General features: G+C 35.5%; 1 protein-coding gene across 16 annotated transcripts in view; it reads right to left on the bottom strand.

The window, feature by feature from the left end:
• Positions 1–15822, bottom strand: part of SOX5 (SRY-box transcription factor 5) — a 955660-nt gene that overhangs the window by 17860 nt on the left and 921978 nt on the right. For 15 of the 16 annotated variants that reach the window (XM_079142036.1, XM_079142038.1, XM_079142034.1 and 12 more), the window contains one exon: positions 14062–14207. In XM_079142036.1, coding sequence (XP_078998162.1) covers positions 14062–14207 — 146 coding nt within the window. The remainder of the gene's footprint in view (positions 1–14061; positions 14208–15822) is intronic. The other variant, XM_079142028.1, reaches the window with a different exon arrangement.

The raw sequence follows: 15822 nt of genomic DNA on the forward strand, positions 1-15822 counted from the left end.
TTCTTTGGGGAATGTACTGGGCATGGATCACCTCTCAGATTTTGATTTAACAGTGTATAGGGAAATAATACTACATATTTTCTAGAGAGTACTCCATTCTGAAGCAAAATTTTTCAAGAAGAAATATCAAAATAAAGGCAATGGGAATAGAAAAGGAATAAAATGTTAAGTGTCTTCTAAGGTTTTGAGTTCAGAGCTCTATGGATCTTGTGCCATCTTACCAAGAGGCTAAATTAACAAATGATGAACAGGGAAGTTGCAACCGTTTTTATAATAAATAACCTCTAACTACCTACCTCTAAAGCACATAGCATAATAAAATGATTCAATTAGCTGCCCCAAAGTGGAGCTTATGGTACTTCTCATTATGGTACTATGTTGATTTCACTGTCATTGGGAGACAGTGGAAATCAACATGGTAAACTGCGCTTTTGTACAACCCTTTGTATAAAGATCCGCAGGCAGGTGAACAGGAGACCGGAGAGGTAATTGGAGGAAATGGAGACTATGTGATGTATCTTTAATCAGAACATATCACAACAGCGTAGAAATCCAAATGGTGACATTGCTACATTTTCAAAAAACTGGTGGATGATAAATTCAGAAGACAAAGAAACTGATGCAAGGAAGAGGAGATAATAATCAGCTAAGTGGAAAATAATGTCCATATAATTCCATATGAAAAGTGATCCTAGAAAGCTTATCATAGAGTTCTTATGTAAGTGGCAGATATAAATGTCTACGTAGCTCAAAGCCTGGATAGGATATTGAATCACCAAAAGAATGAGTTGGATTTAAGCATAGTTCTCAGGAGTTAAATTCAAACTATTCAGGAGTGTTAGGAGGAGAAAGAAGTAATCAAATGTTATAAAACTCATATATTAGTCTACTTGAAATACTCCTCCAACCCATTCATTTTAGTCCCCAGTACTCAGTCAGACCCTCCCCCAAAGCGTCTACCTATGTACTGTCATCTCTAAAACTCGACCATTTACGATTCTGTTCTTTGGTTTAATTATTTCCTTGTGTAAAGCCTCTTTTCATATCTCTAACACCACTTGATATGAGAATATTTTGATTCTCAAAGTTTTTACAATGAAATCCCTCCTAAATAGAGGCAGTTGAAACAAAATGAAGGTAGTAGACAGGAGGTGGAAGGGAATAGGTGGGAAAATGTTGAAAACGGGCCAAAGAAAGTAAGGGTGGGGGAAACAGAAATGTTGATGGGTACGGGTGACAATCTTTACGAACTTTATAATCGTGGCTCCACTGGCTCTGATAAAAATCATCCTAGTCAATAATTTGCCTCCATTTTAATGTTAAAGTTCTAAAACACAAACCCAGCATCACACACTTTACTGCACTCAGTACTGTTGAAATGATCCTACATGGACAAGATTTGTTCCCCTTCTCTTTCTTACCTTCTCTGTATTAAAAAGAAAGCAAAAATCAAAGAGAAATAAACACATTGAAAGGAATTCTTGCCAAAATTTGGGACTGCTCTGGGTAGTCTCAGAATAGAGGGCACAGAGAAATTAATTACTATGAAATAGTCAAAATGAGAGTACTTGGGATTTATAAATAAAGGCCAAGTGAAAAGACCCAGAGGCTTTCTTTCTTGAATAAAAACTAACAAAAAAATTTTCTCTGGAAAGATGAGTCCTATCTGGAGAGTCAATCTTACATAACTCTGCCGGTTTGCTAAGATCAAGGTCAAGCCCATAGGTACTTTAAAAATCTTCTGGCCCTATGTTGACTTCAACAAAAATTCAATGAATTGTATCTCATCTACAGAAGAAAAGACAGTTGTAGGTCATATAGTTTCTTGGGCCCAAATGAGTAATTCTAACCCTCAACATCGAAAGATTACTATTAATGTATTAATCTTCACTCGGGGAATGTAGCAGCTGGTCTTTGGCTTATCAAATCACTTGCATAATAGAAAACAGCATGTATATTGTTTGCACATAGTACCAGGCTAAGGTGGGAATCAACAAGGAGAGGCAAGAAATATAAGAAATATCTGAAGACATGTGTGCAATTGTTTGATTAGAAGTGGTCAGTATAGATTCATACTTTCTAAGACAAAACTATTTTGAATGAAAAAAGTTATAAGGATTAATAGGAATAGGACATATTTGAGGTTCAAAAATGATGGGTTTTGGCTTCAGGAACCATACATTTTAACCAAACTATGCCATATGTATTAGCCATATCATTTTAGACAAATCAATTAACCTCCCTGAGTCCCAGAATCCTAATTTGTAAAAAGGATTTAAATATGTGATATATTCTTATGAGTTTGCAAACATTTAAGAAAAGTACAGTTTTAATTTTAGAGGAAAAAATTCAATGGGGGAAGTTAAAAAGATAATTATTCTTCCTAACACACAAGGATTACAGGAATAGTTCAATTCAAATATTTAGCTCTCTATTATGTTTATGATCCTGTATAATCTATGGCTAGGGTAAGAGACAAACATGAATTAAAGACAAGAATTTTAGTAGCAACTTTCAAAACTGTTGAGATTTTTCCTTCTTATCTGTCATCTACTAAAATATATTTAATCATTTATTTACTTTTTCTGTTTCATACTCAACCATGATGAGTTCTAGTTCTACAATATAAATCTCATACATGGGTAAAATGAACATCATTTCTACTCTATTTCTTCAACATATACCCAAAACAAAACAAAATGAAAACCCCCACAAAAACCCCAAACCTGAAAATTCACTGTGTTTTCAAAGGCTCAAATGGACAGCCTAAGTTGATATTTCATAGAGAGGTCAAGACAAAGAAACACACAAATAGTACCTTGGAGGAGGTGGATATCTCCTAAGCTACCCAATCCTAAATTAAACATGCATACTTAGATGGTTGTTCTAAAACTCCCTGAAATTGGGATTTGTAAAAGTGTTGAGATTTGCTCTCCACGAGGCACACATACGCAGAGAGAGATGGGCTGTGGATCAGCTATCATAATGGACATCCCTGAAATAAAGCTCACAAAGCTATAAAACTCATAAAAAGCACATGCATGAAATGACAGAATAGAGTGTGACTGTCAAATGTTGACTCAGTAACAGTTAAACCCCTTCTGGCTGCACTTCTTTATGGTCTCTTACTATACTAATGACACAGGGAAGAAGAAAGAAACAAAAAAGTAGTTTAACCTCCAATTATGTGAACCTCACAGACCACCAAAGAAGATGAAAGATTATTTACAATGTCAGAATGATTAAGCAGCTGGAGATTTTTTTCATCACCTTAAGTAAAATATAAAGAAACAATGTATACGCCCACCCCCTCAACCTCTCAAATTCATTCTTGCTTATTGATATCTCTATTTTTCAGAAAATAACAATCCACCCACATAATCTTACAGCACAATTGGGAAAAAAGGCTTTCTTTAATTTACGTATAAATTATATATAAATATATACACATAAACATACACTCTCAAAGAAATACACATTTTCCTTCAACATCAATAAAAATACAAGTTAAGAAAATCTTGAAAATTTTATCTTGGTCAAGTGTGAATTTGTCCACTAGGTATATGTCCACTGGGTATTCTGGAATCCGGTATCCTTGAGGAGTATTTTTCCATTCATTTTCTTCATCAGACAATCACAGGGATCTCTGAGCTAAGGGGTTGGAAGGGTCCATTCATGTTTTCTGTCCAGTTATGCACAAAATTAGCTCTATAAAATCCTGATTTTGTTTTTCCTTATAAATTTAGAGCTCTCCCCATGAATTAAACCCATAATTTTGTCCCACAATCTAATTTTCTTTTATAAATTTAGTAGCCAGCTTCATGAGAAGTTTCTTGAAGTATAGTTTACTGTAGTAAAACTTCTTAGGAGTGCAGTTTCACCAGCAATCAGATCAAAGTGAAATGTATGGACAGATCAGGTTTTCTTAGGAAGTACTATGAACTTGAAGATAGATGGGATGGTTCAGACAGAAACACAGTTTCAATGAGTTCAACAGTCTTAGTCCAAGAGAATAACTTCTTAAGATAGTAATACAACTTGTAGATAAAATTTATGAATCCTATTAGTCATTTTTGAGGAGTTGATTATGAAGAGGAAGAATTATTCAGAAGTTAATGCCAAATAACTAATTTTTCTTTTCATGAGGAGAGAAATTTAAGCAACAATGACCTGAGCACTTAATGCATATTCCAAAAAAGGCAGAAATGACTGCTACAAAGATTGCTTGAGAGCACTTGGTAGAGAATGTGGTAACAAGAAGCTAGAATGGATCTGCTAAGGAAAATATTATAATGATCTTGTCCTTTTTTTTTTTTTTTTTTTTTTTTTTTCTGTAGGAACTGGAATGCAGACCAACAAGCTCAATGTCAAAAATTGCTTGGACTTGACTCACATTTGGATTTTTCTATCAATACACTTGTTGTCATGATGGGGAAATTATAAAGGACCCTGGAAAAGTGTTTTGGAGTGGGAAGAGAAGATCGACAATAGCTGTCTTAAATCTCGTTAAGAATCTCCAAGTTTACAAAGAACTAAGACCTGTTATTTGTGAAATAGAAACAATTTAACCATATGTAGCCAGGAGATAGAAAAATGATCAAAGGATCTAAATTATCAGATAAAAGATAATGAATTACCAAAAGAAAACTAATTCCCTAGAACTGTCTATCCATTGAATGCGCTGCCTCAGGATGTAAGAAATTTCATCTCCCTGGAGGTTTGTGGGTATTGGCCATGTGACTACCTGCCTGGCATATTAGACATACTGGAGAGGCAATTCAACATCCAATGACAGGTCGGATTGAAGGCCCTTTTCATTTTCTTTCAAACCTGCAATTCTATGATTTTATGTCCTACTTGACTGAACTCCATATAGCAGACATGAAATATTTGGGACAAATGTATAAACTTCATATTTTCTCTATCTATAAATGACAATTATCTCCAAAGTTGTTAATTAATAAGATTCAATACTTCAAGTCACTTCATTTATAATTGAGAATTTTATAATCATTTTCTTAAATTCAAAGAAGATATTTCAAATTATGAAAAACAAAACAAATGATGGTTATTCAGATATATTTTGGGAGGAGACTGTCCAAAAACAATCAGACATACAGATTCAGGGACTTTGTAAAAGGCAGAGTTATATGTCCAAATTCAACATGACTAATTTAGTCCTTGAAAAAGGAACCACTGGCATGCAGAGGAAGAAGTCATTACGGCCTGGGTGTGTAGTGTTCAGAAAAGCCAGTCAAAGGAATGTGTGGAAAACAAATAACGCACAAAGGAAGCACACACGAATAGTGTCATGGCAAAACACAAGCCAGGGCCTCTTGCTTATTTGTCATAGTGTTGCTTATGGTGTGTACATGTGGGGAGGGCAGGCAAAGCAGGAAAAATGAAGACCTGGGATTTTGAATGTTTGTATATGTGGTCAGGATTCAACCAATGTCTACAAAAAACCTTTGCTGCTTTCTTACTAGGGTAGATACACATCCTTTGTACAGTGAGTCAAATCAGAAGAGTTAATGTGAAAAAAATAGGAGGTCAACAAAGAAATATAGTAGAATTCATACCCTCCACAGGACATCTGGTAGGTGGGGGGACTGCACAAATGTAAAGAGAAAACCAGAATGTTGTCTGATAATTGTTCTATAAACAATGGGTAATGCGATTACTGAGCTACAGAAATATATAGGATTTTTCTCTTTAATTTTTCCTTTGCAGGGAATAAAAGCTATAAAATTGTCAACATTCTTACAAATGTAGCCTTGGTAGCCAGTACTGACTTCATTTAAATAAATCGAACTGGACTATTTTAAAGAGTCATGGCTTGGTTCAGAACTGCTGGGTCTGACAAATAGAAACAGGCACACCAGGGTTATAGTTCACTTTTCAATTATCCCTGGTAGTTTTAGGTGAAGAAAGAGAAAAAAGATAGACTAGACTAGATATTTAAAATCTCATTTTAATGAACAACTAAAACTTCATCCCATGTTTTATCAGAACTGCTAGGAGAAGCAGAGTAAAGAAGATTGGGTATATTCTCTATGCTTTCCCAGTCCATTCCCTAGTGCAGGGTCTGGGAGTCAAACCAGGAAAAATAATTAGGAAAAAAATGTATAAAATTGAGGAGGAGAGGATAATGGCTTAAATGAGAGTTTTGTGATAAAATCTCAGAAATGTGATAAAGAATACACATGCCTAACTCTGGGCCACAAGCGCATCAAACAGGCACTGGGTTACTTTCTTGATGTCCTCCTCCGTGGTCCATTAGAAAACAGATTGGACTTGGAGCCCCAGGACCTATATAGGCCCAAAATCTGATCTACCACTTGAATTCCCCTAATGTCAAATTTCAGGGTTTTTTTAAATGAAAAAAAAAAAAAAAAAAAAAAAAAAAAAACACACACACACACAAAGAATATACTTTGAAAGTTACAATTACAGTTGGAGATTGAAATGTAATATAAAAGCACAGCAACTTTTAAGACATGAAATAAATATTTATAGCCTTTATTGCTCCTATGACTTATAGGCATAAAACATGTCTTTCTCAATTATAAAAGAGGAGAAAAAGCTGCTGGTCATGGTTCAATATTATTAGCAATTACTATAACTATTACTATTGCTAATAATAATTACTATTGCTATTACTATTACTGTTGCTAATAATAATTTAGCAATTTCTCTTCTTTGAAATAAATTCCAAATTTAGAATATTTTCCCAGCAATTTTTAATTCATATTGTAAAATAGCTTGAAAAAAAGTGATAATAGAGAATACATCTACCAAATACAAGGGAGCAATTGAAAAGTAATCCTTTTCTGTGTCAGAGTCTTATTGTGCAATTGTTCTAAAGAAGCAATTTGATCTTGAGGAATAGAAATGGACCAATGGAGAGAGGAGGAAAGAACATTCCTGATAGGCTAGGTTCTTAAAAATAATTCTTCTTGTCCAGTAACAAAAGGGAGTCTTACAGAAACTTCAGAAAATCCAGAAATGTGGCGACAGAGATGTAAATTTATAGCCCCATCACCTTGACATAACTATTGTTCACATTTTATTGTATATTCTTCTAGTCTTTTACTTATACACTGTGGAAATACACTTCTAAAATATCTAGACTATGCTTTACATAGTATTTTCCTTTCTTTAAGGGAAGGCTATTGTTAGCAGATACTCATCTCCTTAGATGAAGAGACACTTTCAGTCATCGGAGAGGCCTGTGGGTGTCTCTGGAAGCCCACTTTGGCATGCCCTATGAGTCTCATTTTATTGGACCATCCTGCACTAACCCCTCTACCAGAATGATGTAAAGAACACAAGACTCTCTGTTTGAAAACATGCACAGCTTTTCTAGGCTTGAAAATTAAACCATAAAAAGTTTACTGAAAAAAAAAAAAAAAAAAAAAAAAAAAAAAAACCTTTAAAAAGCTCCTTAAAAACTCACACCATAATTGCTCCCCACCAAGCGTGGGCACTTGCTAGCTGCAAGTAGTGGCACTGTGACAAATGTAGCAAAACTGAAAGCGGGCTATACTAAGAGAAAGAAAAAGTCTTCCACTGGCCATCTGTGAAAATAAGGCATGTGGCCATTAAATGCAGAGGCTGTAAATATACACAAACTCCATGAAGCAAATGGCAAAAAAGGACTAAACTTCAAGCTCAAACAAATCAAAATGTTTAATGCATAGTTACCACTGCTGGACGAAAACAGCTCTGATCTTTGCAGTCTGCAAACTCGGCATGTATTTCAATTAAATACCCCCAAAAAGGAAAGAAAGAAAAAGAAAGAAATGAAAAGACATAGAAGAAAACAGTCTGGAACAAAAGGCTATAGACGGACTATGCTCAATTTCGAGAAACAAACAGCCCCTTTAACTTGCACCAGCCTGTCGAGAATGTCGATTGGAATTATTGAAAGGCTGACATATAGAGTGATGGATGGGTGATGACATAATACCTATTTGCCTTTTTGTCATGGTTTTTGAAAACTGGCTGCTCTGTGCTGATAATATTCACCAAGGGGTTTCCTCTTCCCCTCCATCCCATAAGAAATGTTCCCCAGCTAAGATACTCAGAATTAAGAGGGATTTATGAATGAAAAACAAAAGGAAAGAAAACCAAAGGATCAAATGCCAACTTTCACATAAAGAGCTGGTCTAGATTTTCTAATAATCAGTTGCTAGAAAGCAGTTCCCCATCCATTTCATACATTTTTCAGGACAGAGAGACTTCAATAATAAAAAGATAAATATTCAACTTAAGACTGTGTATCTTTAAAGTCACCAAATAATTATATGCAAATGCAGATACTTAAAAACATATATACTCATTTTTTATACAAAGAAAATTTTCAATTAAAATTGAAATATTTAAATTTGTTCCTAGGCAAATTCGAACCAGAGTATTTAAAAGATTGGGTACGCTTAAAAAACACACATGCCCTGTAATACCTCCTACTTTTCCACAGGGTTGCAATCCTCTATCATATTGCTTCCAAAAGGGTTTACCTACCCTTCCTACCTCCTTTGTGAGGCTCTTCTGATCACTGAGATATGGAATTCAAATTTGACTTCTTTAATTCACTTTAACTAGAGGTGATGTTTACGAAAGCCATCTAGAAATCATTAATTGAAGCCTTTTCCACTGAATGGAGAGGCATGAGTTCCTTCACACTCACTTTTTCAAAGCAAAGCCTATAATTCACAATTCCTTGCAGGCCTTCTTATCTGAGGGAAGGAGCATGTGTTAGATAACGCTGAACTAGATGCACTGTGTCAGTTTCCGAAGAGTTAATACCCCTGGCCCCATCCATCAGATGGCCAGTGAAGCGTCTAGAAAGAATGATGGATGTAAAATTATTACAGGGCTGCCATCCGATACACTTACTGCCATTTGTAACTAATGCTGGGAACGACACACTTTTTTTCATTATTAAACATCCACATTAAGTCAACATTGGTCACTGTCATTTCATGTTTGGCACTCTGTTAAAGGGAAAGAAAAGGCCTGACAATGAGTGAAAAGAGGAGGGTGTCATGGAAGAGATTTCAAGCACCACAGTAATAAAATTTACCTTTGTTTACAAATCAGCCTATATAATCTGTGATGGGGTTTCTTATGAATATGACTGACAAGTAGCCAAAGAAGTAGCTGTCACTACTGGGTAAATTATTATTTAAAATATACATGTTTTTCACCAAATTTGTACCTTATTCTATAGAAATTTACAAAGAATTTTCCTTAAACCTCAAAAGGAAGACATTTTCCTAGCAATTATTTTCAATTTTAGATGAATTCATAACATGTGTGCATGTTTATATTTCCAGGTACACTGTAGGCAATTAATGTTTGGTGAATAAATTTTCTACCTTAAGAAATATATGCATACATTTGCATGCTTATTTCTGTGAATGACATCTGTTTAAAATAAGAAAGCAAGCCGTCCTAACATGTATGGAGCATGTGGGTGAACACACATTCATACATTTAAAATGTCACCAAGTAATGTTTTTCTATGCATATGCTTGTAAGTCATTTAATTCTTTAGGAACGATAGACAAGGTATAAGGCTTTGGACACATAATGGTGGGAAAGCAAAAGGTAGCTAGATGGCAGTAATCATGAAACAAACAAAACACCCAGTTTCATGAAGGCAACATTTGAGAGCTTTGATATCATTTTTATAATGTAGTTGTGTCTGTCTATTGCCTTTTCCTACCCAAATGCCATTCTGGTCCTTCCTCCCTACCTTTGATCTCTAGATATTCCCTGACCTCAGAGAAGATAAGTTCTCTAATTTGTTTACAGAAAATAATTTACCATCAATTTAAATTGGTCCATTTTGCCTTTGGCCAGGAATTTCCTTAAAGATGTGCATATGACCCAGTTCCAGCCAATGAGATGTTTGTGGAAACCAGTTAGTTTGGGGTAATAAAACATTCCCATGTGAATCAAGGCTGAATTTAGAAAAAAGAAAACTCCCTCCCAAGTCACCCTTCCCTCAGGTTGATGAGATAGCCGTATCAGCAGCAACCGTTTTGTAACTCAGAGAAAAACCAAGAGAGTCACAGAGATTTAAACACTGAGGTTATTGAGTTGATGAACTAATGCCACTAACCTCCAAATCCTGAATTTCATTATGTGAAAACAATTAAGTACTGTTTAAGCTACTGTATTTAGATTGCCTAATGCAATCTAAGAGAGATCTTTCTAACAGTGCAGCACAGGCACAGTCTTCTATGGGAAACTTTTGGTCTATTTCTTGTTTCAGTTGCATGCACTGGGTCTCTATTGCTTTAACTAACACTACCTGGTGGGTTCGGGACAACATAACTGAGGTTTTGATGTTCGACTATCAGGTATAAATACCTTCAAACACAAGGTCTAGTACCTGCTACACAGTTGGCCATACAGTCAAAATTGTGCCATTTGAGTGTTAATGAAGCGAAGTGACTATTTAACAAAATGAATGTATGAGAGTCTTCTTTCTGTTCCTACCTGAGAAGCTTATTTTTTCATCCACAATACTGAGATTAGTGGTATATAGTGTTATCTGTAACTGAGCTGTGATAAAAGATAACATTACTTGAATATACAATCAGTCTATAATTAAACAGCAATGACAATTATAAATAACACTATGTCCCAGAGTTTCCAAGAAACCTGACACACACAGTTCTTGGGTTTGTTGAAACACTTCCAAGAAAAGTAAAGAAGTGAAAAATCTTTTAGAAGTCTTCAATTAAAATGTGTTTCAGTAAAAATGACTTTCATGATGTTTTGGTTCATATCACTGGAAAAACATTTGTCCCCATCTTCACACCTCTAATTGTTTTCACTGTCCAATTACAGCTTTTCAGAATTAAGACCTTTGAGTTGGGACAACCATGCTGGCTTTTTGAGATATGAGGAAACATAGAAGCGTACAAGGTTTGTGCACCCCAGAAAATAGATTTCACTATAGGATTTTAATTATCTGGCTCTCAGGTCATGATACTGCACATCTTTTAGACTGATATAAAGCACCATGCTGGACTTCCTTTCTCTTCTTTTTCCTATAGCTCCTTTCTCTTTCTTTCTGCTTTGTCTCCCTCACTTTTTATTTTTCACATACTTTATAGGTTTAGGGAGTTATGAGTGTTATTTTAGATAGAAAAATATCCTTTATTGGGATTCAAATGGTATAAGAAGTTGATAGTGCAAAATATTAAAAGAATTTATTGTGTCTTCTGTTTGTCTTTCCTCAAGAACTATGAAGCAAAATTTCAAACCAATTACTGATCTGCATTTGCACTAGATCTGGATAAAGCTGAGTGCTTATAAAAATCTAAAAGAAGGTAGGTATTAGGAAAATAACAGCACAATAGGCACAGTGATATTGCTTTATTCAAGAGAATAAGTATCACCTTTGTCATCACACATATGTAACTGATCATGCTAAGAAACAAGAACTCTTTATTCAGTCCTGACAGACTCACTCACATAAACATGTAATAACAGTCAAAATAATAATTTGACTTAAATTGTAAGCTCTATAAAAATGGAGACCATATTTTCTGGTTCAAAACCACACCTCCAGGATTGCACAGACATACATAGATTGATCCTTGCAGACATGACCTTCACCCTAGTTCAACAGGAAGAAGGAACCACAAACCGTGGTAAGACCAGCTTCAAAGAGTTGGAATACTCTTAGTTCATTCTCAGGTACCAGAGTAACAGGAGGGATGAACTAATTCAGATCCTTTGGTGGAGAAGTTGTACTTACATGAGAGTCTCTCAGACTATTACACTAATTGAACTGCTTCATTTTCAAAACTGTAGTTTTTTCACTTAAAAACTAATAAGAACATGAGGTCAGGATTTAACCCAATTACATGCAAAGTACATGGTAAAGAAACGTAGGAATATAACCTCAAGAATACAGACATCTTAATTGGTCAATAGGTACTGGCAGGTATGACTTCAAAAATAGATTTTTTTTTAAAGAAGTTTTAACTCCACAAAAAGAGAAAGGAATACTGAAGCAGTAGCTTTCAACAAAGGAAACTCTCACTCCTGCAACCCAAATTAGAGGTGCTAATCAGAGAAAAAAATAAAGTATGTTTGTGGAGGTGGACAAGAAGTGGAAAAAGGTCCCCTTACAATGGCCAAGTATGGACTAAAGTAAATGCAGATGGTTCCACTCCTGTTACTTAATCAAAAGGCCGCGCAGAGTCACTGGAGCCAGCATAAAGTCATGCGTTAGAACAACAGCTGATCTGTATTAGAGAAGATTAACTCACAGTGCCATGGTGGAGGGCCCAGGATTATTTTATGTACTTCCATTGCCTTACAAGCCGTCAGCACAATTATTGCCCTCCGATGTGAATGACTGATCTGTAACCACAGCTAAACAGCATGCTGCTTAGGGGCCTAGGAGCTTCATGAAGATGAATTTCCATACCATCAAAGTGCTTTTAATGGGCTCCCTGATCCAACCACAAGGCCTGTTTTGCAAGTATATAGAACTCAGGATGAAGGCTTCCTGTCCAAAAGGATTTGGTCGGTTGTCACTTGACAATTCCCAGCCAGCACAGGGGAGGAGAGGGGGGAGATAGGTAGAGTTGTCTCTGCTTTGGAGGATTAAAAAAAAAAAAAAAGGGTACAGATGCTTGCTGAATGCAACCAACTGCTGTATCCACAGCTGAATTCAATGCGCTTAACAAATAACGGCAATTTAGCTATGCTTGCGAGGAATAGCTTGAGTCACTTTGCATTAGCATCTGGCTGAGTGTTAAACTCATTTCTACATGGGGAGCACAGAAAAGGAATTTCTGTTCAAGCATCCTTTCAAGAATGTTTAAATATTTGAATATAAATTCCTTTATGCTTGCTATCATTCCTTCTTAGAGCTGTCACTTTGCTTTTCTCCTTCCCTTCTGGTGCTTAGCTAGAAAAATTTTGTGTCCTCCTCACTGCACAATGTCACACTTCTCATAAGACTGAAAGGGATGTCTCCTGACCCATGCTTTGCTCTCCCCTCTGGAAACAGAGCAAATTGAAATTGTTTCTCCATCCTAAATTTTACCCATGTTAGAACTCACGAAAAAGGCAGCTGTGACAGGATCACTCCTCCATGTCACCTGCACTATGCAGACTGCTTGCTGCCTACTGATTGTACATTTACTTGCACATAAAACCTGGGAAAACCAGCTACCTATCCAAATTAGCAATCTGCTCATTCTGAACAATTTTGTTTGGCTCATACGCTTCTCATGATGATGAATTTCCAAGTTATTGCTAAGTAGCTGATCATCTTTCCCCTTATCTACCACAGGGGATTCAGTAACACTTTAAGATTTCCGTTGAAAACATCAAATATTACCAAAGAGGTACCTCATTCTGAGTGTTCTATAATTGCCTAAATTTTTTTCTGTATAAAATACAATGTATGCTTAAACAAAATAGCTTGAAATTATTACATCTCAAATTCAGAAGTTTCACTGACTTTAAGTGTAATAAATAATGTGAGAAATTTTTAAAATCCATTTTGTTTCATGATACAGTCAAATTTTCCAGCTGTGCAATCACCTAACCCTTGACAGTGCTTTACACTGGAAACATTATGACAAGCTCAGGATCTACATACTTAGAATATGAGCACGGGTATCATCCAAGCTTATGCTGATTAAAGAAGATTCAGCATTTTCAAATCCAGCTCATCCTCAAATACAAGTTAAGCATCTCTGTAAAGCAAAACTTTCACTCAGGCTGATATTTCAAATGCCACTTCATTTTAATACTAACTGGTGGTATAAAAGTGGATATCAATTGTCAATAAAGTTTGGAGATGGATAAAGAGGATTATAACTCTTCCCATTTCCAGATGGTTTAGATTAGGATGGACCTGGGAACTTCTGCACTGATGGAAGGAAAACAATGGAAGAACTATCAGGCTGAGGATAAGATTTAAAAAAAAAAAAAAGAAAAGAAAAGAAGGAAAGAAAGAAAAGCATCCAGGCACTTTAATGAAGTGTTTCTGGAAAGTAAGCTATTTGGTGAACTGACCTTTTCTGTCCGGCAGTTATTGAGACCTAGACTATTCACAACAGCCACCTTCCCATCAAGCACCTGTTGTTCCCGCCGAAGTTGCTCCTTCATCTGCCGCGCTTCTTGGATGGCCTTGGTGACAGCATCATGGTCATTTAAATAACCTGAAAATGAGACAGAGCAAATGTACAAATGCATGGGTAGGCTAACCTTAATCTAACCACAAAAATCTCTTCTGCTTTGAGTAATGGTTAATGTTTGACATATAATAATTTCTTTGTGGAATTTGTCTAAAATAAATGATGACTGATTCACATAATCATACATGAACATGTTGCCAAACATCTGTAATAAAAACATGTTTATATACATATGGTCATTTCCAAATATTTAGAAAGATGTGTAAAAGACAATTTTAAGCAAACTTTTTAAGAATTATCTGAGTATTTGGTGGTATAAAAAATAGAACCTATCTTTGATCTTTTTCATGCAAGAAACATTTGAATGTTACCACAGGATATAGTTATTGATAATTACCACTATGGTTATTGAGTCTCTTTTAGTATTAGAAAGGTCATTTTAGAGTTTTTATATAGCTCCATTAGGTTTGTTATATACAGAGGGAATAAATCATTATCCACAGAAGAACATTTTCCCCCTAAATCCATTTATGGTGAAATAAACTACAGGTGGCAGTGGTTTGCTATGGATGCAAACTTGCAATAGTTAAGAAGCTAAATTTCAAGCACAGAATGTAAGTAAGCACCTGTAATTGATAAGAAATTGTGGCTATTGTTAACTGTAGTCACAATTCACTCTCTAAATAAGATGGTTAAATGTCTGTAGCGCCACAGACCCGAGTCAGTAAAAAACACTACCAAATATTTCTTTTAAAAAATAACAGGGATACAGTGCTAAACTAATTAAAATTTAACTTTAATTTTAACACTGGTCATCTATTTGCTGCACGTTATTATGATGAGTTTCACGATCTTAGGGTAGAATCCTAATGGAAAACAACGGCTTTTGCAAATTTTTAAAGGCAAGCTAATATCTCATCTTTCTCCCTATCTTTTAACTGGGGCATAAAATGGCATAAAATGAATCTGTAATATGAAATTGCCCAGAAAAGGGACTTGTTTGTGACATGAGGCTAAATCTAACCAGATCCATTGGTGAATTGTGACAGATGGAGGGACTGTGAGACAGAAGGCAGGCACTAATCACACATAAAATGACCGGCTTGCCTCAACATGTTCCATGGATTCCAGCAAACTTTACACCCTAATCCATTTTTAGAACAAAAAACATCTGGGCCATAAATCCTCTAATCTGCCAAAACACGCTATTAAATCCCATGATTTGTTGAAAAACACTAAGATTAAAGAAAGGAAATATAAAATGGCTAACTGCCGTGTTAGGAAAGTGTTATTAATACTCTTTCTTTGTCTCAATTATGAATGTTCTGGTACTAAAGAGCCTTGTCTAATCATGTCAGATTACACATGCTCGTTGTATTGCTAGACTCTTCTATCTGATCTGTTGATTGCCAAAAGACATAAAATATTTTCTTGCTGCTTAAACATTTCTATTGAAGAAACTGATGTCAGATTAGTGCAGTGCTTCAGTATGGATGGTTTCTAAGCGATCCATGCCTTTCCCTCTACTACACAGACTACACCCTGTCATTCTTGACACCAAAGGGTAAGTTTCAGTGGTGGAACAGGAATTTTGAGAACTACTATATTTTGCTTTACAGGGCTAATAATTGGAATTTAT

Source organism: Sciurus vulgaris (genome assembly GCF_902686455.1).
Source record: "Sciurus vulgaris genome assembly, chromosome: 5".
NCBI lineage: Eukaryota > Metazoa > Chordata > Mammalia > Rodentia > Sciuridae > Sciurus > Sciurus vulgaris.